The 25,125-nt window shown below is 36.0% G+C and overlaps 1 protein-coding gene across 1 annotated transcript in view; it reads left to right on the forward strand.

The window, feature by feature from the left end:
* The window catches only part of LOC115212988, a 96,042-nt gene extending 71,134 nt beyond the window's left edge, over positions 1 to 24,908 (forward strand). The window contains exons 12-15 of the mRNA XM_029781854.2: positions 394 to 478; positions 5,902 to 5,984; positions 7,467 to 7,600; positions 24,874 to 24,908. Of these exons, the coding sequence (XP_029637714.1) occupies positions 394 to 478; positions 5,902 to 5,984; positions 7,467 to 7,555 (257 nt within the window). The 3' untranslated portion in view covers positions 7,556 to 7,600; positions 24,874 to 24,908. The remainder of the gene's footprint in view (positions 1 to 393; positions 479 to 5,901; positions 5,985 to 7,466; positions 7,601 to 24,873) is intronic.
* The last annotated feature ends 217 nt before the right edge of the window (positions 24,909 to 25,125 follow it).

The raw sequence follows: 25,125 nt of genomic DNA on the forward strand, positions 1-25,125 counted from the left end.
GCACACACACGCATATACATGCTTCTGTCATGTGAGAAACCACATCTTGTATATAAACGCCAATTGAAAAACGGTATGAACTTTTTTCCAACCCAATTTTTATATGTATGACAAAGTTAAACTATACACTTGCTCGTACTCTCTCTCTCTCTCTCTATCACACACACATACACACACACATACATACATACATACATACATACATACATACATACATACATACATGCATACATACATACACACATGCATACACACACACACAAGCGTAAGGTTTAACATATTTAAATATTAATCATTGGTTATGGACAAATATTCAGCAACTGAACAGCTGAAAAATGTTAAAATAATCTTATTTATATTGTTCAACACATGTAATATTTTTTGCTCTTGCAGATTCCAGTTGCAATGGCAATGTATTGACTGAGTGTATGGCTATATTAAAAGAGCCACTAAACAGCACAAGGGAAGAGCTATGCGGGTAAATATAGAAACGTATCCTTCAACCATATCTTCCGAACGACGTTCAATATAACTAATATAACTTTCAAAAAAGCAACGTTCAGAAAAGGATTGGCATGATGTCTAGTTTTATTTATACTACTTTTAATATAATACGTTATATCTTAATATTTATGGAGTATGGATCATATAAAATAATGTGGTGTTGTAGAACTACTGAAAGTTTTTACCTTTATATAATGCATCCGTCCTTAATTTATATTTGTAGCTCAATGAAAGGCAATCAGTTACGCAATTGATTACTTTAGAGTGAAATGTGACCAAGGGCTAAATTGTTATATTCAGGGAATAGATTTGTGCTTTATTCTTTCTAGTTTCGAAGTTTGTGTAAGAGAACGAAGGACAGGAAACTTTCATTGTTAGTATTTGAACCAAATCATCTGAAGCATCGAACAAGATAATTAAAGTATATAAATAGAATCTGTACATCATCCCGCAAATTTCAAACGCAATTTACTTTTGATAATAGATATTACTACTGTTATCTAAGCGCCCTTCAGGCGGTGAGCTGGCAGAATCGTTAAGACGCCGGGCAAAATGCTTAGCGGCATTTCACCCGTCCTTATGTTCTGAGTTCAAATTCCGCCGAGGTTGACTTCGCCTTTCATCCTTTCTGGGTCGATAAAATAAGCATCAGTTGAGCACTGGGTCAACGCAATCGTCCCTGAAATTGCTTGTCTTGTGCCAAAATTTGAAACCAATATCACTTAAGTGTCCATGGACAGGAGAATGACAGATTCCTTAGATCATCCAGTAAAAAGGTATGCACAGTCTGTTCCAAATTTTTACGTTCTGATTTCAAACCAAGTTGAGATCAATTTTGCCTTTCCTCAAAATATGTTACTAGTCAAAATATATTAATCGGGTAGTCCTTTCCTCTCAAATGTGAAGTATAGAATCTATGCTAGATATTGTTATTGTTGTTGTTGTTGTTGTTGTTGTTGTTATTATTATTATTATTATTATTATTATTATTATTATTATTATTATTATTATTATAAAAAAGCTTGATGTAACTCTTCACGAAAGTAAACAGTCAAGACGAAGAGATCGATTCGATTGTAGTAGGTATTTTATTGGTTGAACGATATTTCGGCAGTAAGTCTGTCTTTGTCAAGTTCAAAATAAGAGGCGAAAAAAAACAAACTTATAGAAATTTAAATTTAAAGCATGAACGAGAGCAACCAGCGTCCACACGTTGATGGAATGACATCATCAAAGTTTGAATTCCAATGTTATAACAGGTGAAAAGAAAAAGACAGAAAAAAGAGGAAAGAAAAAAAAAAAGAATATTTAATCAAACAGTTTTGTATAAATTTGATGATATTCTCCTGTCATTTTACTCATTCCTGCAGGGCGTGATGTTAATAACCCGCAAACATATTTCTTCTCATGCATTCTGAGAAGTGAAAATGTGGGTGTGTGGTAAGTAGCTTGCTTACGAACCACATGGTTCCGGGTTCAGTCCCACAGCGTGGCACCTTGGGCAAATGTCTTCTACTATAGCCTCGGGTAGACCAAAGCCTTGTAAGTGGATTTGGTAGACGTAAGCTAAAAGAAGCCCATTGTATATATGTGTATGTGTATGTGTATGTATATATATATATATATATATATATATATATATATATATATATATATATAATATATATATATGTGCGTGTGTGTATATATTTATATATATATATATATATGTACGTGTGTGTATATGTTTGTGTGTCTGTGTTTGTCCCCCCAACATCGCTTGACAACCGATGCTGGTGTGTTTACGTCCCGTAACTTAGCGGTTCGGCAAAAGAAACCGATAGAATAAGTACTTGACTTACAAAGAATAAGTCCCGGAATCGATTTGCTCGACTAAAGGCGGTGCTCCAGCATGGCCACAGTCAAATGACTGAAACAAGTAAAAGAGTAAAAAATATTTTCTGAGAATATGCACATTCAAGTCTTTTTCAAAACTGCAGCTGCTTGAAACGAAATGTTCAGCAAGTTCTGTCGAACTACTGTTATTGTGTCTGACGTCGAATCTGTGCCCATCAAATCTTTTGTTTAATTGTTCTGTTGTACAACTAACATAAATCAAGTGTTTTGTGCATTCTGTCGCGTAAACCAAATGGGAATCTCTACATCTTTGTATAAATCATAACATTTCTGTTATGATTCCTGGTGGTATTCCCTTAACTCTTGTTGTTGCACACTGAACAGGGCTTACCTCTCTTGCGGCTGATTTTCAAGGTACAGTGTGCAGATACACCAATGTTCGTTTTATTGGAGTCAGAAATAGAGGTCAATAATTCTCTTATATTCTTATTCCATCTAAAGACTACAATAGGCGACTGAGGAAATATCTGTTTGCAAAGAGGGTATTTTTTTTCGCCACATGCTGGTAACTTTCATGCAACACTTTTGAAATGCCAGCGAAATTTCGGTGCCAGTTAATCACAAAAGGAATTCTGTCACTTATTGTATTGTGATTGCTAAAATTATGCGTTAAGGTTTGACTATCTTTGCTAATCTTAGCTATTTCATTTGCTATTTCCTTCAATCGTGATTCACTGTTTGACATAATGATGTAGAAAAGCATTTGCATGTTTCCAGTAATCTCTTATGTCAGTAGAAATCCGTTTTATCCTAAAAAATTGGTATTTGGGATTTGACTGAATAACATGATGGGGATGATCGGAGCGGCGGTGGAGATAAATTTATTTCCGCCTGTTATAAAAGTGAGATTTAAAGACTGATATCATTCAATCAACGTGTGGACGCTGGTTGCTCTCGTTCATACTTTAAATTTAAATTTCTATAATTTTGAATTTTTATCATCTCTTATCTTGAACTTACTGTCGAAATATCATTCAACCAATAAAATATCTATTACTAGCAGTATAGCCTGGCATTGCCTGGGATTAAGTTAGGATCATTAAGCTAATCAAGCGCTTTGTTTCAAACCAAACTAAGTTACACCGACGTCAAATTTGAGCGAAATCCATTGAAATTGGTAAACGTTTGGCTGAAAATGGGTTGCAGACAATTTGATTGGGAAATCCCATAAGTAATCAGTTTATCGATTTTTCCACTCCTCGATTGTTGTTTTTTTGAGAATTTAAAGCATTCAAAGATCCCATGAGTCCTAAGTAACGCCGGCATCAAGTTTGAACAAAATACGTAAAAATTGGTAAAAGTTATATTTGAAAATGGGGTGCAGTCAATTTTAGTGGGGAAACCTATAAGGAATCAGTTTATCGATTTTTCATCCTGATTGAATGGAAAACTCCATAAGAAATCAGTTTATTGATTTTTCACCCCAAATAGAACTCAATCGAACACAACATTGTGGATTCAAAAAATCGTAGGAGTGGCTGTGTGGTAAGTAGCTTGCTTACGAACCACATGGTTTCGGGTTCAGTCCCACTGCGTGGTACCTTGGGCAAGTGTCTTCTACTATAGCCTCGGGCAGACCAAAGCTTTGCGAGTGGATTTAGTTGACGGAAACTGAAAGAAGCCCATCGTATATATATATATATATATATATATATATATGTGTGTGTGTATGTTTGTGCGTCTGTGTTTGTTCCCCAACATCGCTTGACAACCGATGCTGGTGTGTTTACGTCCCCGTAACTTAGCGGTTCAGCAAAAGAGACCGATAGAATAAGTACTTGGCTTACAAAGAATAAGTCCCAGGGTCGATTTGCTCGACTAAAGGCGGTACTCCAGCATGGCCACAGTCAAATGACTGAAACAAGTAAAAGAATAAGAGTATACTTTAAAGTTGGTTTTCACACCCAACTCAGTTCTGCAGAATCAATGTCACAAGAACGCACGGGTTGGGAGTTTGACGGGAGCAGGCCACATAAAGTTGCCCATGTGAAAAGCATGGTTCCCCCAAATGGATGCCCGCCACTGATAGTGTTTGGCCTTGGAATTTGTTGATGGACATCGCGAAGCATGGCCTCACCGTGAACTGCGATTTGCGGAAGTTAAACGGCATGTCTGACTCCGAGGGATAAATGTGATGCGTGTACTCTTTATCCCATTTGAGTTGTTGTTTCGAGTGAAAACGTGCCGTTTGAGGTGTTCCACTCATTGGATGGTAGGTTTCTTTGAGATGGAGATTAAAGCAGTGATTTATTTCTGTGGCATATTGGCTGAATCATTAGTGCGCTGGGAAAATGCTTTGCAGTATTTCTTTCGGCTCTTTACATTCTGAATTCAAATCCTCCTTCTACTATTACTCGAGCTAGTAGAATGGTTACCAACCAAGTCGGAAAAGAATTTTCTGATTGATTGTGCTCTAAGTTCAAATTTTGCTGAGGTTGACTTTGTTTTCATGCTTCCAGAGTCGAGAAAATAAGTACCAGTTAAGTACTAGGGTCGGTATACCCGACTATGTCCCTCCACCGAAAATTGCTGGTCATGTGCCAAAATTTGAAACCATTAAGGTGGCAAGGCTGCAGAATCTTTAGCGCTCCAGACAAAATGCTTAGCACTATTTCTTCCGGCTCTGTTTTCAAATACTATAATAATAATGATAATAATAATAATAATAATAATAATAATTTTTTTAAGGCGGCGAACTGGCAGAGTCGTTAGCATGGCGGTGAAAAATGATTAGCAGCATTTCGTCTGTCTTTACGTTCTGAGTTCAAATTCCGCCGAGGTCAACTTTGCCTTTCATCCTTTTGGGGTCAGTAAGTTAAGTAGCAGTTGAATACTGGGATCGACGTAATCTTTTTAACCACCCCACTACCAATGAAAAAAAATTCAGGCCCTGTGCCTTTAATAGAAAGGATTATTATTATCATCATCATGGTGATTAAATTTAGAATCAGAAAAATGTTCAACAAAATACCTTACGATATTTAATTATGTCTATTAATTGTTACTGAATTGGAATAACATCAAGCTTGAATTTGCTGTTTTTCTTCAGGGGTTGATGTAAAATACGTAGCAGTCAAGTACTCGGAGTAACTTGGATTCACTTGGACCATATCCTAGTAAATAGCGCTACTCATTTGTTGGCTTATATTCATTGATGAGTAAAAATATAGATTCTTTTAACCCTTTACCTGTCCAAAGCATTTGTTTTCAGACTTTTAGTCAGCCCTTGTTTCATATTTTCTGAGAAGTATAAAGCTTTCCATTCATAAGTCCAAATTACTCTGGTGGTTGAACAAAATTGGGGATGTGTATGTTATATGGATGTTCGGATGCCAGGGAAATATTTTCTGTGTATCACTTGTATTAATAATTTACATGACAGGCAAAGGTTTATTCACAGGAGCACGAGGAGCACGAGGAAAACATTGTGAATAGTGTCAACTTACATGTTTTACTGCGTATTATATCGATTCAACAATATTTTTTTTAATCTCTTCCTAGATATTTTAGAGAAGAACGTGGATGTTATGACAAAGCCAAGTGTGAGATGAGTGATCTGTATATGAAACTTCTGGAATGTAGTGGTAAGCAGCCATTTACTTATTGTAAGGCACAACTAAGGCAATTAGTAGCTTGGTTAATGCGAAAATAAGGTGAATTAAAGTGTAATGTATGGAAAATTGTCCCACTTTAAATCTTCGGACGTCAAACATGGCAGATTTGTTTTAGGCTACTATTCAATGATTAATAATGCCAGATCTAAATATATTAAGCCTGAATTTTTAGTATTGTAATACACATTTGTGCCTACTATCAGAATGTAATTCATTTAATTACCTGAAATCGTTGTTCAGCCTTTTAATTTGAATGTTCATAAAACCAATACCAGACTCAACTAGGAGCTGAATTTTTCAGGATTGACTAAGTTCAAAGACCATGTCACTTAGGAAAAAATTCAGGCAATTTCAGGGACCACCTTTCAAGTCTGGCTCACAGTTATCTGGACTGTTCCATGGTTAAAATTTGATTATTTATTGATTTATGTAGACATGACTGATTCTAACTCTATTCACATGAAACTATTTTGTTATGGAAGTTCATTCTCTATGTCATACTTATATCCTTAATTCTTGCGTTTTTCCCCCCATATAATAGCATTACGTTATTGGGTTCATAAAACTTTTTTTTAAATATCTTGATTTTGATTTGTTTTCTTGTTTTTGCGAGAGTTTTGAGCTGGAACTGAGTTGAAACAACGATGCTATGTTTGAAAAGAGTCACAATTAATAAAACCTCATCAGCTTTGAATTTATTTATTGTTCAGTTCGTTTTACAAAGCAGTTGTTTGTTTATGACATCAAAAATAATTTCCACTCTATCAACCTGTAGCCTATTCAATGGATGTACATTTTTAAATGCTTGATTTTTAGTTTTTACTGATGTTACATCTCTTTAGCATAAGCAAACAACAAGGGCTTTCGAAGAAAAAAAAAATTGAAATATAGACAAACAACATCTAGCGACCAAATTTTCAGATTTTATTAAATACTAGAGGGATCTGTGAATATTTTACAGAATAAATAGTAAACCTGTTGGGTTATTCCTGAAAACTTTATCTAAAATACCTGAAAGCGTAGCTTGTGTTGTATCTGTATCAAAAGAACTGGAATAAGTGAAGGGAACTGGAATACGTTCATTACTTAATGCACTTTATATATTCACTTTATATACTTTATGCACATAGACTCTTCCTCTTTCTCTCTCACTCTTCGCCTAACCCTTTTTTCTCTCTCCTTTTTCTTTCGCTCTTCGCCTTTCCCTTCAACTAATCACGTGAAAGCATTACAGATGAGCTAAGTAATGGAGGAAAAAACTTGGTTAAAAAAATTAAACATTTTACTCACCTATCCCTCCCACTATATCCCCTCCGCACCCCTCCCCTCAACTAATCCCGGAAGCGTTACGGACGGGCTAAGATGTTACTGCCTTTAAAAAAAAAAGGAACAAAAAGAAAAAAAAAATTCAGAATTGAGTTGATGTTCATATGTATTTATTTTCTTTTGTAGGCGCTGCAAGTCGGAATACAATGTTCGCCGTTATAATTCCGGTTTTATTAGCGGTTCAGATGCTAGAGAAATATATTTCTCTTTTCTAAACACCAATATTATTGATAACCAAGAGAGTTATATATACAGGCATATTCATTTAAAATTAACGCGTCACTTTCGCGTAATTATGATTATAAATAATTAACTTTTACTTAATCGTTATCTCATCGATTGTTACAAGCTTCAACTGCTAACTTACCTTTTCGACGCTACACGTATTTTCTGAAAATATCTTTCACATTCTTTAACATTTTTTGATATAAAATAAATTTATTACTACATATGAATATCCCTTCAGCTTCTGCTCGAAACGTTTTAACCTATTGATTAAATTAATATTTGCTGCTAAAATTGTTTAAACATTGATCGAATTAGCACTTAGCACTTAGGATGGTATCATGTTAATATTCAACATGTATAACAGACGATTTAGAATTAAGAAAATAAATTCATTGCTATCTTGTTCAAACTGGAAGAAAAAGTTCTACACCAACCACTTTGTTGGATCTTCAGATGATCAATATTTTTGCATTGAACTATGCATATTATGTTTACAATTCAATCATCCAAAGATCCTGAATCATTTTCTTTAAATGTATTTTCACGTGTAAGGAATAATAAAAACGTTATAAATTATTCATTCTTTGTTGGTCACAAGGGCCACACACAAAATAAAGAATAGTGTGGGTTCACTTAAAAAAAGCGTGTAAAAAAATAAAATTATAAACAATAAAATTCCACAATATTGGTGTGTGTCACCCAGGAGCGACTAAAGAACCCTACAGTTCCCGACTCACCCTACTCACCAAGGGCGTCATGTGGGTCTATTTTCTCGAGCCATTCGCGCTACATTCACCTATCTTTCAACAAATTTAATGGGAGACAGTACGTCCCTCTTAAATCACACTTTCTTTTCCAAGTGGAGCCTGAAAAAGTTGATGGGGGCTGGAGCAAAGTGGGAAGTGCCTGTTTTCAGCTCTTTCAGTCACTTCCACCACACAAGGGCTTTGGCTATAGTTACCAGAGAAAAACTGTTGGCCTTTCTTGATCAAAAGAGGGCGGTGGATCAAAGGAAGGTGATCTTCACGATGGATTTGGCTGATAATCGGATCCGTTCTACATGTGACAGCAGGTGTTCAATATAATTCCACAAGTCAGCAATGCTCGAACACAGTATAAGTGTGTGCAGGGTTGTTTCGTCGTTCTACGCTTATTTCGTACAGGTGTGGCTTACATCAATACCATGTCTGCAGTATTTTTCTCAATGTTCTCTCCTGTAGCAATGCTAAGCCAGATATATTTTTAGAAGTTATTCATGGGCCCTGGCCTGAATGTCCTCCGGAAAAGACCAGCCAATTGATTTGCAATGACGCCTTGGATTTTTCCGAGAATGTCGTCTCTTTTGCTCGCCACTAAGCCCTTGCAGAACATCCACCGATCGTATTGCCCTACAAGCAGAGGATTATGAGTGCATTCAAGTTGCCAGGTGCTGCTCTACCTTGGTCTGCACCTCTGTCAAAGTGATGAGCTACTGAAAAGCAAGTCTCACAAATGGTGACCTTACCTGTTCACCAACAAAGAAACGCTAGAGATGCTGAAGCCTTAGTTTAAGCCAGCACATCATTAGTCGGTACATGCTTGTCTTCAACTCAGCGGATGCTGACTGCAAATGGACCTTCATCCTTGACCAGATCAACTTTTCTTTTGCAGCCTGTGGCCTTACAATATATATATTTTCGATATCAAGCAAAACGGCCGCTACCACCTAGCAGATATCTCTTTCTGATGCAGATAGACCACCTTTATTTTTACTATTCTCCAGTCGAAAATGAGTTTTTCACTCATTAGAAGTGTTACATAATGCCTCCTCTTTTCTTCGCTAGTTGGAAATCTCACCTCATTCGTATCAAATATTTCCCTCGAGCGACGAATATCTTGGTGACCCCAGATTTGTCTAAAGCGCTTCTCAATATCGTTTCTTACCTCCGCCCCGACACACTTATACACTTTTTGTTGTGTTAATGTAGTTTCTTTCTTTCTTTCTTTCTTTCTTTAAGGAAGAGGTACGTTTCTTTGTGCTTCTGTATGTGTTGGTGTCTGCGAGTGTTTGAAAGAGGGTGGACAGGAAGTACTTTTCCTCCTTTCCACCCTCTTTCAAACACTGTTTGTGTTGTAGCTAATGCCACTTGTGTACGTACGCATGTATGTATGTATGTATGTATGTATGTATGTATGTATGTATGTATGTACGTACGCATGTATGTATGTATGTATGTATGTATCTATGTATGTATGTATGTATGTATGTATGTATGTCAGGTTACTTGTGAAGTGTGTAATGACAGCTACTGGAAACATCGAATCTAGTACAATCTGTTGCATAGTCGTGTTATCGATGCTTGGTGATGGCGGTTGTCAGAAATCCAGTAGGTCCAATCATTTTCATGGGCACTCAGAAATTCCGGCTGGTATCTGGTGTGCTGGGAGACCACTGGGAAAGAGGCACTCCATCAACTTTTGTTAAAATACGTCTCCCGGAAATGGTCACTCTGATATGAAACCTGAGATGTTAGGAATGACACTGAACATTTTTTGCGCTTGAGATTATGCTGCTCCAACTTCTTCCTGAGCCTGTGACTCGTATTGACAATGGATGTCTTGCCTTGGCTTGTCTCTAGATCATGTCAAAATGGCGGAGACGGACTGTGAGGTGTTGTACAAGCATCATTGGACCTAAAATAATAAACGTTCATTTCTGATTTTATTGTGCAACTCCAGCTACTTGCGGTATGTTGTCAGTTTTATTATTGATACATAGTAAATCTCGTGCGTGGGTTAGAATGCAATAGTCATTAGTTTCTCACTATTTCATTTATTACTTACAGATCTAATTTAAAAAGTTCTTTTTTAATCTTCGTTTTAAAAGGTCTGATTTTAAAGTTGATATCTTGAATCTGCCACAGCATATCTTCTGACATCACTTTTAGAGAATTTGAAAGATTTCAATTTAATTGTTTGTTCGAGAAAGCTATCATCTGGTTGCTTTTTAATTGCTAGCAAAACAATTGTATTTCGATATGTCACTACAATAAGTATATTATAGGTTTACTAGGTCGTTGCTTCATTTAACGTTTTGCTTGTGCACATAACGTCTAATTTTGGATGTTTGATACTCCCAGAAACTTTTTAATCTTTTCATGAAACCAGTGCGTTTAGTCAGACTGAACATATTATTCATATAATTGTTAACCGAGTTCATAATTCCAACGTTTAGTGTGGTTATCGTCACGATTAGGGCGAAGGAGCCAAATGTATTTAGGCATGGCGAATTCACTGTCTATTCGCATTCAATTTATATCTAATACAAAATATGATGATGTTGTTCATCAAAAGTTTTGACAAACTTTTGCATGGTTACCTTTTAAAGTTATTCACGGCTTGGATTTACTTTCCTTTCATGCTGTTTCATTTCTATAATTGTATCGAAGTGGACATACAGAGTTACAACCGTGCAACACGTGAGTATTTTTCATAAGGAAGTTGCTCGACTGTTTTGTTTATGTGTATATGCAGGATGCTGTGTAAATACTTATGTTGAAATGATCGTATGTAATCGTGTTTGCAGTCTGTTGGTCAACTTTCCCATATGGTATAAGCAGTAATTACATACGTCCGACTATCGGACTGACCACTCCGGTCATCATACGTGTGTGTGCGTGTGCGCGGGCGCATGTATGAATGTATACATACATCTTTTACGAAGGGGCTGTTCATTGCTCATTATTATGTCACATGTTCGATGAATACGAATGAATAAGAGAGACAATCTTGAAAATTAACCTCGAGTCTTCATTGCCTTGTAATAATTTGCACAGTAGTTCAAACACAATGAAAACATGAACAAGTTCTGTAGGGTTGTCTTTCTCCATCATCCGGTTAAGCTTAGCCCATCATTGTTTATATAATTGTCATTTTGTGACGATTCTTCTCTGGACCACTGATACCTGCGACTGTCGTCACTGGCTGTTCTTACCCCTATATAGAAAAATGTTGGTCGAACCAATTTATGGAGAAAAGGAGGCTGTAGAACACATACAGAAGTTGTCGTTTAAAATATGTTATGTGAAACGTGGTGCATTTGGATCTAGTCTTTCTCATTCGCAAAATGAGCCCCCGCCCTTAATTTTACTCAGATTGCTTTCAATTTTGGTGTATCGATGCAACTTTGAATTTTGATTACGACCAACCAATTACTTTATCTCGTAAATTAAAGAATCTGATGTTATTTGGAATTAAAGTTGAGAAATTTGGGTAATTTTAGCCAATCAACAGACAGCGTGACATTAGCAGCTTGTTACCACGACAACCGCACGCTGTGTTGTGGTTCACTACTGTCTGTGCCGCTGTTGTCTATGTTGATTTTTCACACAAAGTATTTTTTACATATTTTTCATTTCATATATTATTGGGTCTCATTGACTCAGATAGCTGGTTTTATGATTTCACTAGGTTAATTTTATCCATAAAAATTTAAATTAGAAGTATTTCTTAAATCGTTAGCTTCACATTTCAACAGCTTAACTGAAATTTAGCACACGTAACAGGAACTGAGAGGGATATCGTGGAACAGAGAAACTGTAGGTGATACAGATAATTTGATATTATTTTTGAATTCTGCATGTAAAAACATATAAGATACAAGGTATTCTTTTCCTTGGGACAAATTCTTTGTTGACCAGTGTTATTCTTATCGTAGTTTACAAATCCAAGCATGAAAACGTTACTCAGCTTTGGAGAAACTGTAGGTGATACAGATAATTTGATATTATTTTTGAATTCTGCATGTAAAAACATATAAGATACAAGGTATTCTTTTCCTTGGGACAAATTCTTTGTTGACCAGTGTTATTCTTATCGTAGTTTACAAATCCAAGCATGAAAACGTTACTCAGCTTTGGAGAAACTGTAGGTGATACAGATAATTTGATATTATTTTTGAATTCTGCATGTAAAAACATATAAGATACAAGGTATTCTTTTCCTTGGGACAAATTCTTTGTTGACCAGTGTTATTCTTATCGTAGTTTACAAATCCAAGCATGAAAACGTTACTCAGCTTTGGAGAAACTGTAGGTGATACAGATAATTTGATATTATTTTTGAATTCTGCATGTAAAAACATATAAGATACAAGGTATTCTTTTCCTTGGGACAAATTCTTTGTTGACCAGTGTTATTCTTATCGTAGTTTACAAATCCAAACATGAAAACGTTACTCAGCTTTGGAGTTTCGGAGACAGACGCTATCTTTTCACACACACACAAACACGGACACACACACACACACACACACACACACACACACACACACACACACCACACACACACACACACACGTTAATGATGTACATGCCAGGTATACATAATACTGAAGTACGCATAAAGTAAACACATGCAGACAAATGTATTTATATAACAAATTTTAAAAAATAATATAAACATTCAATCAATGAAGAAGCAAAAGAAACTGAGATGATACATGTTGACTTTATTGGGTATTTCTGTTTATTTAGAAATCTACAATGAACAGGTTAGACGCTAAACTATAAAATTCACAGGGTACAACCTCAAAGTTGACACCGCTCCGCTAAACACAGAAAATTTCTGTCTTGCTATTTGGCTAAAAAATACCTATTTATTTTTCGATTTTTAAACCTCTGTAACTTTATTCTTCAATTTTTTATTCTATAACATCATACCTTCAAAAGGATCTTTTCGGTTTGAACGGCAGTTTTTCTAGTGGTGTCATATGAAATTGTCACCCATAATTATGACCCTAGTATCGATCTATTGCATTTCAATCTGTTTTAGGGTTAGGGTTAGTTAGGGTTAGGGTGGGGGGAAGGATATCTTTTTTCTTCAGAAATGTAAATAAACCAAATCTGTTTCTTAAACGAGGGCCATATTCATACGGCACAGAAAGTTTTCACCTCAATAGACGTCATTGATTGGTTGAAATTGCAGAAATTGAAGGAAAAAAACCCAAATATCTTACAAACCATAGAATTTTCTCAATAAAGTCAACAGAAAAAGATGTTTTATAAACACATTCTACCATTATACGAAGTTTAAAAGTGTTTAGTTACGTGGAAATTATTAAAAAAAACTGCCGTCCAAACCGAAAAGATCCCTTCAAAGCAATGAAACTGGAAGGCTACATTATAATAGCCGATTTTCAGATTCTTTTAGTTCCTTTAAAAAAATAAATGCATATTTTGCGAATGAAAAACACTAGATCCCTACACTTAACTAATCACCACAGGGCTCATAACTGACCAAATCAAATGTGATGGATATTTTAGCCAAGCGCAAGAAATTAGTGTGGTAAGCCAAAAATTTAATGATCGCTACATATACAAACATAACCAAATGGCGTTTTCGACGCAACGACACTTGTCCTCGCTACACATCTACGTAGGTACCACGTGTACTACTACCTTTATTTAATAAAATCCGAGTTATCACAAATCGCTATTCGGTCATCTCTTTCTTAGTGTTCAAGTGTAGATGAATATAATAGGTTTCAGCAGCCTTTCAGTCGACAAATTAGAAAATAAGGTAGAAGATAGAAGCCGAGATAGAAATGGTGGAAACAAACGTTTGAAAGACATTGCTATAGCCATATCTACGAAAATAATCTAAGGGAGAGAACTCTTAATATATATATATTTACTCTACATTTATTTCCCTTGGACAATATTAGTGAATTTATATACGCACTTGTCTGTGAGTGTTATTCTATCTATCTATCTATCTATCTATCTATCTTCTATCTATCTATCTATCTATCTATCTATCTATCTATCCTTCCATTCTTCCGTCCGTCCGTTTGTCTGTCTGTCTGTCTGTCTGTCTGTCTGTCTGTCTATCTATCTATCTATCTATCTATCTATCTATCTATCTATCTATCTATCTATCTATCTATCTATCTATCTATCTATCTACATACCTACATGTGTGTGTGTGTGTGTGTGTGCTTTTTCTCTTTTTACAGTCATTGGAATGCAGCCATGTATGGTATAAATTCTATTGGAGTTTTCATTGAACCGCTGAGTTATGGAGACAAATACACCAACACCACTTGTCAACCAATGATGGGGACAAACCCATTCACACACACACGCACACACACACACACACACACACACACACACACACAGAGGACGAGCCTCTTCCCGTTTCCTTCTATCGAATCCACTCACAGGGCTTTGGTCGAACCCAGGTTAGTGTGGAAGACACTTGTACAAGGTGCTACATATAAGGACTGAGCCAGGAACCATGTCGCTGAGAAGCAAACTTCTTACCTCACAGCCACGCCTATTCGAATTATGCTATATAAGTAGCTGTAGATTAATATCTTTATGTCTATAATATGTTTAACATGCGAGTATCGTTGAAAAGTCAGGCACTGAATGAGGGATATAGCGTGTTGTGTTTTTTTAAACACATTATGTCTATAAATGTGAAGGCGCATGGCTCAGTGGTTAGAGCGCCGAGCTTACGATCACGAGGTCGTGAGCTAGAATCCCGGACCGGGCTGCATGTTGTGTTCTTGAGCAAGACTCTTTATTTCACATTGCTTCAGTTCACTCAGCTGTAGAAATTAGTTGTGATGTCACAGGTGCCAAGCTGTATCGGCCTTTGCCTTTCCCTTGGATAACACTGGTGGCATGGATAGGGAAGGCTGGTATGCAATGGCGACTGCTGGTTTTCCATAAACAACCTTGCCCGGACTTATGCCTGGAAGGGTAAAGTTCTAGGTGCAATCCCATGGTCTGTATCGTGACTGAAGATGTCTATAAAGAGATCTCTCCCAAGACAACTACCGCTTTCTCTTTTCATTAGATACAAGACTGGGTTCAAATTTAATTTTCTACTTTCGTTTTTTACATATTTTCTTATTAATTTTTTACAGCTAGTTTGGAACAATAAAGTTCCCAAATGCGTATTCGGGGAATTCAGATCTTCACAGTCTTATTTTCAAGAATTGAAATACTTTAGACATCTTCATTGTTTCTCCTATACTGATTAAATTCATGTTGACTTTTTGGCCAAAGGCTATTTTGATCGTTGTATTTGAACAGGTTGCCAGCCGATGACTATTCCCAGGTGCGATCCCACTACTTCTTGACACGAGGTCTTTTGCCTGCTGAACTCTCAACCTAGGCTGAATCGACCCACCTAAGACAATCTGGTCCTCCTGAGCTGTTCTTTCCCCTTAAGGGAAAATTTTTCCCTCCTTCTATTCTTAGCAAACCCTCTTTCTCTTCGCCTCTTACCCTGAAAGTAACCGTAGGTAGCAGTACCAACCATCGCCAATCAAGTTTCACGTGTTATTTTGATCATTAGGCTCCTAAGTCAGCAATCAGGTGATAATTTGTCTTGTTCTGATCAAATTTTTGACCATTAGCTTCTCATTCTATTAGCAGCTACAGATTAATTTTTTTTTGTCGCATGTGTTGTTTACGTGTTTATTTGGGCATTGTATTGTGATATGAGTATGATTTTCATATTTAATCTATTATTATGAGGATGTATGACAAAATGCATATCTCACCCGGGTACATCGCTCTCCTTTCTGTCTTGAATCTCAATTTTGAATGAATGTGTGGAAACAATATAGAGTAGTGAGAACTACTTAGTCTTGTGGAAAACAAACTAACATAACGATTGTTGTACCATAATAAAACACACGTGTTACACTCTGCAAAGTGGCTGGCAAATGAGTAGAGTCAAGAAGACTCTTTAGTATGGTTGAAGGCATGAAAATATTTTTCCTGCTAGTGATTAGTTATAACAAAGACTTTTGTATAATGAAGGCTATATTTTGAACATTATCAAACGTTTGACAAGATTCATATATTCAACTAGAATGGTATCTATCTTCCTAGATTGCTTTATATTTTCAATTGCAAGTTTACTTTCATTGCTAGAAAACATTTATTCAATGGGCAAGGCAAGAACGTTGCCATGTCACGTAATAATAGTTTTCTAGAAACGTTGAAAGAAAAATCGATAATAATCGTTCAGAACTCAAAACTCAGCCCATTCTCTGAGGTTTTGAGTAAATATGACAAATTGTGCGTTTATGCTTCCAGAGAGAAAGAAGTGTAACTGTATTGGCAACAAAAGGATGAACATTGTAAGATGTTTGATGTTGTCATGCTGGTTTTATATTTCTCTTTGATGAGATGGAATATATAGCGACTGCAGAGAACCATTGCATAAGTTGATAATGAAAGCAGTAATAAGCAACTTAATAACAAACACTAAGAGCATCTTTTCTGATTAACCAATGAAGGCTACTTATTAAAAAAAAGGAGCATGCTTGTATGTAAGTACATATATACTTGTGTGTAAGTACAAACTCATTTACATATTTGCACAAACTTGATAGTTGCAGTCTATCAAAAAGCCCTCATAGGGAACATTTAGCTGCAGGTCTAAATAAAGGTATGAGTCTATGTATTTATTTAATGTCATTATAGTTTAGTAAGAGAGAAAGACAAGCTCCAGTAAACTGACTTGCTTTAGGTACACTAATGAAGGAAATCTTAGTGAAAACAAGTAGTACCATGTATGAAGGTTTATACGTATTAAGAGCAAAGTTTTAATTAAATAGGATTACAAATGGTGAATTTGGGAATTCATGTAACTATTTTCGTTGAGAAGAAATTAAGCAAGTGATATTGACTAAAGAGAATGGAAATAGTAGAACAGTAATAAGTAAATATAGATTTGGACTGAGGGAGCTGACTGTAGTCTATAGCAACGCATTTTAAACATTTTTCAACAATCTCTTTACTGTAGTGTGTATGTGTGTGTAACAGGATATAGATATGCGCGTATTGATTTTTAACTGTGATTTATGGCTAAGTGATTTGTGCGATTTATGGCTAAGTACCAATTATAAAAAGGATATTATAATCATAAATTATAATCAAGCATGCTAGCCAAAAGTTAATCAATCCAAAGAAGCTAGAGATGTTTTGCGCCAACAAAAATTATACAAACAATATAATACATTAGCATGGCAATGTCGTTAAGAAGTGATCTTCTTTATCATGTGTTTTATCCAAATGTATAGCACATGGGGCAAGTAAGTGTCTTCTACAACGGCCCTGGGCCGAGCAAAGAATTATAAGTGGATTTGGCAGATAGTGACTGAAAGAAGTTTCATAAATGAATAAATAAATAAATAAATAGATATGAATTCTGTACATAATTTTCCTTGTAATTTCGCAATTTCAAATTTAAATATCCAATAATTATCTCCCTTATAATATCTACAGGAAGACACGCACTTGAAAGAGCCTGACTGTGAATTCAAAAGCAGTCCATTGAAATTGTTGACAATGCTCAAAGAGTTACGTTTACAGAGAGATACCTATTTCTTTATTACCCACAAGGGGCTAAACATAGAGGGGACAAACAAGGACAGACATAGGTATTAAGTCGATTACTTCGACCCCAGTGCGTAACTGGTACTTAATTTATCGACCCCGAAAGGATGAAAGGCAAAGTCGACCTCGGCGGAATTTGAACTCACAACGTAACGGCAGACGAAATACCGCAAAGCATTTCGCCCGGCGTGCTAACGCATCTGCCAGCTCGCCGCCTTTACAGAGAGATACCACTTCCACTACATATCAGGGGATTACTACTATGAAATAGCATCTTGAGATCAATCTCAAAGAATATATCAAAATGTGCTTGTCAGTTTAGTTTGTAGTTAAAACTAACTATTGACCATTTTAAGACACCTTCACTAGATAGAATTCCCTAAAATCACTTATCCGATGTCTAGACACCAAGAACTATCTTTCTTTTCTTTTGATTGCTAAATTACTAAAGCTCTGTGAAGAAAAGAGAAAAAAATCCTTCATGAATTTCTTCCAGACTGTAATTATTTTCCAACTATAGGAAATGCCTCGCTTCATAAAATGTTGAATTAATATATTCCTGGTTACGTCATACTGACAACTTCTGAAAAGAATGAAGCAGTGCTATACATGATTACCAGAGAATAAAAATCTAAAGTACTTCATTCGAAGTAAGCCACAATTACAACAAAAATGATTAGATATATTGATTCTGTTTATCTTTTACTTCATAATACATGAATTTCTAATCCCGCCAAATATTATGCAGAAATGATCATCTCCTTTGTGATAACGGTCCGTTAGGAGAAAACCAGGGCAAAGAATGGGCCCTTACGTTGTGTGTCATAACTATGAGGAAATACTTTGTGAGTGGACCACACAAGTGACTTTTATTTTTGTATGGTCTATACAATAGGCACCAGCAAGAAAAATGGGCATAAAATATCCTATTCCAATATTCCTTCAGCAATTGGACCTATCATGCACTCTAATACACCTCCAATTCCATTTTTCGTCTTTCGAAAACGAAGCTAGCGAACAAGAGTACGAGGATGGTAATGAAGATCAAAAAATTACTTCAGAATTCCAAGACCCCTCTTATGGTATCGAACATTCAACAGTTTAGCTAAACAAAGCTGAATGATTAAGTGCGTGATTTGGTGCTCTCCAAGACTGCAGCAGAAGTTCTAGCGAGCAGGCTGCAAGAAAAACATCTATTAAACCAAAGTGCAAAAGTTTCTTATTTTCTAAAACAAGACCAGAGTTTTGCGTCATTTTTTTTTCAGAAGAGAAACACTTTGTTTTCTGCCACAATATTCTCCAGTAATTAGGAAGCTCATCATACCGTTCAACTGATTGGCAATAATTTCTAGATAGTTCTAAGCGCAACCTATAATGTGTTCTACACAATAACAATGTTTATGGAGATGTCCCAGTTGGTCACTCAGTGCGATTGCAAGATGAGTATAATGACAACACATGTCAACATATGTTTTCTGACACAAGTTTTATAAATGGTTTTTAGTTAATTTTGTGGTACTGAATCCAAAACTGGCATCAGATTTTGTCTATCACATCAGATTTATGAGACATAAAAATCTTGTAGTTTTGCTAGAAATACCTATTTAATACTCATAAAAGAAGAATTAAACATATATAGATGCAATTTTTAATAGACAATATATTTTTTTTATCTAATAAATCAAAACACAAAGTTGTAGGTGTAAATGCATATTAGCATATATGCATTAAGCTTAGTGATAACAAAAAATATAAATACAAAAAATGTATCTATTGTGGTCATTCATTCTGATCATGTTATTACGACAAGAACTTCCTCTTTTATAACGATCTCTTGTGCACAACTTCTGGAATATCTCTCATCGAGCTCCAGAAGTAATATGCCATCATATTTGAGTTCCATTGCTCTTGGTAGCGTTCTTGCATTACTTCTACGTCTTGCTGAAAGCGTTGGCCTTGTTCTTTGCTAACATCACCCAGGTTCTCTGAAAACTCACCCAAGTGCAATTTAATACTCATTCTATATCCACGTACTTGCAAACTTAAGAGCAGCTCTTCCACAATCTTTTGATAGATGTCAGCTTTCCTGTTCCCAAGAAAATTCCGTACCATAGCAGAGAGGGTATTCCAAACTCTAGTCTCTGCCGCACTTATTGTTGTAACAAAATGTGAATCCCTGAGGAGTGTTCTTATTTCAGGTCCATCAAAAATGTTCCTGCGTTTTCCTTCTCGTCACTGAGATTTGGAAAGGCTGTACATACATATATATATGTGAAGCAGACTCCACTGTAATTAAGAACTTTGATGAATTGCTTCACCGCACCAAGTTTTATGTGCAGAAGGTCATTAATGATGTTCTTGTCACCCGGCATCATACTGTTTCTTTGGGGTCGTTCTTTTTTCACCCAGTAATCTTTTGTAGCCCAACTGTCTCAGTAACACAGGAAACAAGGGTACTTAGTATTATCTCTATGCTGGCCTAGTAGAATGCTTACCATTTTCAAATGGACACAAATTACTCACCAATGAACATGATATTGCAACTCCTCCAGAACAATCTTGGCGTTGGCATATTCCTTTTTCATTTTTATAGTGTCCTGTTGAGATTGAGGTATACAAATTCCTGTTGTGAAACAAAACACGTTTCCAGCTACTTTTAGAGCTGTCAATAAAATATCCTCACTCATGTGAATCATATGTCGACAGTTCCATTTTGGGAAGAAGTACTTCAACATCATTACAATAAACATGCTGACGTTCTGAATGAAAGTACTTCCACAGTTCTGCTTCTCTGTTGCTATAAAAGGAGACACAAATGCCAGGTTTCAGCACTATTTTCTTTTGCAGCATGGAAACCAACAATTGAGCAGACTGCTTTGTCAAATAAAAATCCCTGACCAGATCATTCAATTCAGGCTGAATAAGCAGAAAAATTATCACAGCCTGTATCATACGGCATAAACAGCAGAAGTAAGTGAATCGAGGGCGTCATCATCAATCAGTGGCAGCTCAATAAATACAGGCACAGGTATTTTCTTGGAGTGTGCAACCAGTCTACGGGCATATTGGATATCTGGGTACTGCAAGTGTCGTTTGGTTTTCGTATTGAACCCTTTTACATTAACAAGTCAGAAGTAGCGGTTATCCACGTGGCTTTTTTGTTCTCTCCAAACCATTGGTACACCAAACTTGAGCTTCGCATTCTTTCCTTCAGACCATGCTCATAAAGTTTCAACATAGGTTTTGCAAACTTTTTGGGGAGCCCAGGTTTTGTCCTGGTCTTCAAGTGCTACATTAAAGTATGCAAAGTACATCTTAACAAAGTTGTTAATGTTGTGTCTTTGAGCCTTTGGAGTGAAGTTTCCTCAGATGTAACAGAAAATATCGGGGTCCTTACAGCACTTCTTTCTTTTTGATGTATTAATTACTAGATCACAGTGGTTCAGTTCACACTTGAAAAGAAGAGGAAGGATTTTAAAGCAAATCTCAGCAACTCAACTTCAACATATTAGTCAAAATTAGCATGACAATCCAGTCAAAATTCCTGCAAACGGTGTAAAGATAATTTTTAGTGTGATCCAAGTAAATAAAGGTATGTACCGATGGCATAAAAATGTGGTGTGATAGGGCAAATCTGAGGTCAATTTGTAACTAGCACCAAAAAATTTGTCTAAAACAGCTTCAAGATTTTATGCCAGAGAATGAATTCCTTATTTTGTTGACTAGTGTTATTTTTTAAATGTTAGTGTAGGTTAAGTGTGAGAATCTAGATATGGGCAGTTTAAATATAAAATATGCAGAAACACGGGGCTGGATATGGCCAGTTTAAATGCTTGTTGTGGAAAGATTCCGACTACCCTCACAATTGACTAAAAGGCTGGACTGATTCATTGTTATAAAACAAAGAGTTGTGAGCTATTGGCAGTCCGGGCCGGTAAGCAATTCACTGTGAGCCGTGACTGAGAGCGGTGAGTTTCGTGTAATAGTATTGCGTCGCGTATAAACTTCTTTCCCCCACCTCTGCTTCTTTATATTATATATCCAACATTCAAGGATATAAAAGTGGCGACGAGTTGTTCGAAGCTTGCGTTGGACATTAAAGGTTTTTTTTGTTTGATACGAAACCGAAGAAAAAATGATTTAACATGGATGACTTATTAGCCTCCGTGGTGCAGTTGCAACAGCGACAGCAGCAACAACAACAGTAATTACAGCAGCAGAAGCAGCAGCAACAACAGCAAAACCAACAGTTGCTGGAATTAACGTTGAAGGAGACAGCGAAGCAAATTCAATTGAAGAATTTAGTTAAAATCCAGAATATGGGATTACTTCCTCTGCATATTGTCGTAGATACGAAGAAATCTTCAAAGAAGAGTGTAAAAGTTGGTCCGACGAAAAAAAGTACGACTACTTTTTAAGAAAGTTATCCCCGGTGGAACACGAATAATATAGTTGTTATATTCTGCCGAAGAAACCAGGTGAGATTTGTTTCGATGAAACAATTAATATTTTATGGAGGGGAACATTGCAATTACTATTTCAATGAAAATTTTCAGTGAAAGTAGTTCTCTGTTCAGTACTTGCTGGCAATGTTTAAATTTGGTCATCTATGTAGGCGTAGGAGTGGCTGTGACGGAAACTGAAAGAAGCCCGCCGTATATATGTATATAGACATGTGTGTGTGTGTGTGTTTGAGTGTCTGTGCTTGTCCCCCCAACATCGCTTGACAACCGATGCTGGTGTGTTTACGTCCCCGTAACTTAGCGGTTCGGCAAAGGAGACCGATAGAATAAGTACTTGGCTTACAACGAATAAGTCCTGGGGTCGATTTTCTCGACTAAAGGCGGTGCTCCAGCATGGCCACAGTCAAATGACTGAAACAAGTAAAAGAGTAAAGAGAGAGAGAGTATGTCGAAGTGGTTTACAGAGAGTGTGAGAAATTTAAATTGAATGAGTTGACTTCTGACATGTTCAAGTGTTTAATTTTTGTTCAAGGACCTACTGCAAACAAGGATGTAGATATACGTTCCCGGATATTAAGAGAATTAGAACAGGACTAAAATTTAACTGTTCGGGTGGTAGCAGAAGAATGTCAGTGGATTATTAATCTACAATATGACGCAAATAAAATTGAAGAGAAAGATTGCTCTCAGGTTCAAGCGTGTCGACCGGTAACGAATGAGAAACAAGAGAAATATTAAGAGCGAATCCATGTTATGGGTGCGGTGGACTACATCTTAAAAATAAATGTCCATTTAAAAATACAAAATGCCTCAAGTGTGGTAAAATAGGCAAAAAAAAAAAAAAAAAAAACTCGCACTGTAGGACAAAACCTAAAAAACGGCTCAGCTGAAAAAAATCACGTAAATGGGTTATCGATGACAAAATCTACGAACGATCCTCAAAGAAAATTTGTGTATGTAAAGACTAATAACATAAACGTAGAGTTACAATTGGATGGAGGCAACGATATCTCAATAATTAACACATACATGGAAAAAATCGGGAGACCTAGATTAAATGAAACTTCGAAAACTGCCCGTGGTATTTTAGGAAAAAATTATATTTTAAAGGTAACATTACATTTTGTGAAAAAGCCTTAAAAGCTAAAATTTTTGTGTCAAATAATACCAAAAATTTATTCGGAATTGACTGATTGGAATTATGTAATTCATGGGACATCCCCATAAATCTTTTCTGAAAAATGTGAATGGTTTTTCCTCCAGTACAAAGAAGTCGTAAGACGAATTGAAAAAAAAAATTATATTTTTCATGAAGTTCTGTTTGATAAATTAGGTCTGTGTGCCAGAACGAAGGTGAGATTTCGAATAAAAGAAAACGCCATGCCAATATTTAAACAAAAACGAACTGTACCGTTCGAAGCATTAAAATAGATAAACTTAGAGCTAGAGAGACTAGAAAAAATTGGAGTTATTCAGAAAGTGGAATAAAGTCATTGGGCATCAGCAACCGTATACGTTAAGAAAAAGAATAAAATCAGAGTGTGTGCTAATTTTCCTACTGGTTTAAACGAATAACTTAAAATGTGCCACTATCCGCTACCTACTCCGGAGGCTATTTTTCTGAAATTGAACGGTAGCAAGATATTTTCTAAACTGGGTCTTGACGCGTACCTACAAATTAAAATAGACGATGGATGCTCTAAATACTTAACAATTAACACACATAAAGGACTGTATAAATACAACAGGTTACCATTTGTCTTAAAAGTCGCAGCAGTGATTTTTCAACAGATTATCGATGCAGTCTTAGCGGACTGTGAATTCGCAATTCCATATCTGGATGATATAATCATTAAAATCGAATCCAGGGATCAACACGCAGAGCACGTAAAATATGTATTCGAAAAAAAAATAGGGATTACGGCTTTACTTTGGGTGAAGAAAAGTGTGAAATTTTCTTACCGAAAATAAGATATTTAGGACAAATCACTAACAGAAATGGATGTCGACCAGACCCGTCGAGGGCAGACGCATTTAAAAATATGCCCCATCCGAAGCAGTTTTAGGATTGGAAAATTATTACCAAAATTATATTCCAAATATGCATAAGGTGAGGATTCCACTGAATAATCTACTGAAAAAAGATTTGAAATAGAATTGGTAGGAACATTGTCAAAAGGCTCTTGACGAAATAAAAGAATATATGATTTGTAATTTGCACAATTCGATCCTGCAGCGGAGATTGTTTTAACTTCAGACGCCTCTGAATACGACATAGGAGCAATAATGCTACATAAATATAAATATGGTAACATGAAGGTTGTAGTTCCTTCCTCACGTTCTCTGATATGAGAAAAGAAAAATTATAGTAAAATCGAAAAAGAAACTCTAGCAATTATTTTTGCCGTAAAAATTTCAGATTTTTACACCTATCATCTGTATATATATATATATATATATATATATATATATATAATATATATATATATATATATATATATATATATATATATAAAAGGCAGGATGTGTGTGTGTGTGTATGTGTGTTGATGTATATATGTGTGTATGTGTTGAGGGAGAGAGAGAGTGTTTGACAGCGTCTAACTAAAAAAGTAAAGGAAAAGTATGTGTAAGGGAGAGAGAGGGAGAGAGTTTGAAAGCGTATAAAAAAAGGTAAGGAAAAAGTGGGAG

This window comes from Octopus sinensis, linkage group LG6 (assembly GCF_006345805.1).
Source record: "Octopus sinensis linkage group LG6, ASM634580v1, whole genome shotgun sequence".
Lineage (NCBI taxonomy): Eukaryota > Metazoa > Mollusca > Cephalopoda > Octopoda > Octopodidae > Octopus > Octopus sinensis.